The 2,024-nt window shown below is 36.8% G+C and overlaps 1 protein-coding gene across 1 annotated transcript in view; it reads left to right on the top strand.

Annotated features, from left to right (window-relative positions):
- The window catches only part of LOC101625299 (keratin-associated protein 16-3-like), a 426-nt gene extending 321 nt beyond the window's left edge, over window positions 1-105 (top strand). The window contains exon 2 of the mRNA XM_004675505.1: window positions 23-105. Coding sequence (XP_004675562.1) covers window positions 23-105 — 83 coding nt within the window. The remainder of the gene's footprint in view (window positions 1-22) is intronic.
- The last annotated feature ends 1,919 nt before the right edge of the window (window positions 106-2,024 follow it).

Raw genomic sequence — 2,024 nt, 5'->3', positions numbered from 1 at the left:
GGCTACGGCTCTGGATTTGGAGGTTATGGAGGCTACGGCTCTGGATTTGGAGGTTATGGTGGATATGGCTCTGGCTATGGATATGGCTTCTCCGGCTTCTACTGAAAAGAATAACACGAATATGCTTCGGAACTTTAGACCTCGACCTACTGCTAGCTCTTCCAGTCTTTCAGATGCTGCTCTGACTGCCTGGCCATCTGTGCAATGACAGATGTCAGATCTCAGAGGCAAACCCTGAGGATAAGTAACAACAGAGCCTCATCCCAGGAGGTGACCTGGCATGTCTCAGATGGGGCCACATGTGGCATCTTCATGGGCATTTTTCAATAAAGCTGTTTTCTTTGACTGACATTGTATCTTTTTATTTATCTCATTGGCAATGTTTACTAATGTTAAAGTTATCACATTGATAATTTTGCTTTAGAAAGTATCCTTTTGGGGATGACCTTTACAGAGGACATCATGTTATTATTATTATTATTTTTATTAAATGTTTGGTTTCTTCTTTTAGCATCTGTATTAATTCCTTTTATGGTTTCTTAAAGACTTCTCCAAATCTTACAGCAAAAATCATAATATCGAAAATAAATTTTTCTTAATGATGCTTGGAAGGCTTAGTGATGCTAGAACTAATGATTAGAAAGTTAATCACTAATTGACAGAAGCAATGGCTCAGGGGAGTCAGAGTAACTTGGAGTTAGGTAAGAGGGAGAACTATGACTTGAAAGATTGTCTCAGACCCTTTCTCCCTCCCTCCCCCCTCCCTCCTTACTTCTTCCCTTCCTTCCATCCATCAATGGCAGTTGAAGGATGGTTGAATGACACAAAAATCAAAGATGAAAGGAGAACTCCTTGCCAGTGCTTTTGAGGTTAAGCTCTGAACCTGCAGTGGGTGGGCTTCTAGAACTGTGCTTAGCAATAATACCATAATAAACAAAACAAGTAAGTGAGTAAGGGGAAGGTAATTAAAGTTATGGGTAAGATAATGTGCAAGTTTATATGTACATTATTTTCTAAATAATCTGAAACATGAGAAATAATGTATAGAAAAGCATTCTGACCAATACTATGTAGTAGTTAGAATAGTGGGGAAAATAAATTTTGGAGACAATTAAATGGATTGAATGCCCCCTTCACAGCCAACTAACTGTATGAGGCAAATTTCATAATTTCTTATACAACTTTTTTTAATCAGTAACCCCACCACACATATGTATTCAAACACATGTGCTCATGTTGTGGCATAGAAAACATACCTGGTGATTGTGTTCATTTCCTGAGGCCTATCCCATCATCTGTCCTTGGGACCTTACCTTGGGTTGGTTCCATAATGTGGTTATGTGAATAATGTTGCTGGAAACATAGGGGTGTGTTTTTTTGTCCTTTATTTTTTTAGTGTTTTTGTATTCTTTGGGTAACTGCATACCTGTGGTACTGCTTGATCATATAGAATATTACATGGCCACTATGCTGTAGACTCTATGGGGGCAATACCTGAAAAAAGACAGCAACCTTGTAAAAAGAAAAAAAAGGACAATGATGTAAAGTATAGATAAATAAATAAATTTGAAAAAAGAAAGATAAAACAGTGTCTTTTGAGGTAAATGGAGGAATTTAAGATGATTAGTTTAAGTGAAATGAGACAAAAAGTGGACACTTACCAGTTGGTTTCGCTCATTCGTAAAATATAGATAGCTGAAGAAAACAAACTGGCAGGACACAATAAAAATAATACCTAGACTTTATCTAAAATATGTTGGTAACTAGACTGGATCAAGGAGAGAGGGGACCAAGAAGCAGTAAAGGAGAGAGGAGGAAAATGATTGAATATGGGAACTGAGCTTTGGTGGAGGGTGTTTAAATATGTGCACATATGCAGGTATGAACTTATAATCCCAGAATTGTATAGTTGTGTCAATGATTAGGAAATTAATAAAATTAGAAAAATATAAAATATTATCTAGGGCTGCTGTGACAAGGTGTCATTGACTGGGTGGCTTAAAATCATATATATATATATATAT

The sequence above is a fragment of the Condylura cristata genome, unplaced genomic scaffold (genome assembly GCF_000260355.1).
Source record: "Condylura cristata isolate star-nosed mole 26May11 unplaced genomic scaffold, ConCri1.0 scaffold00003, whole genome shotgun sequence".
Lineage (NCBI taxonomy): Eukaryota > Metazoa > Chordata > Mammalia > Eulipotyphla > Talpidae > Condylura > Condylura cristata.
This window is presented reverse-complemented; position numbering and strand designations above follow the sequence as displayed.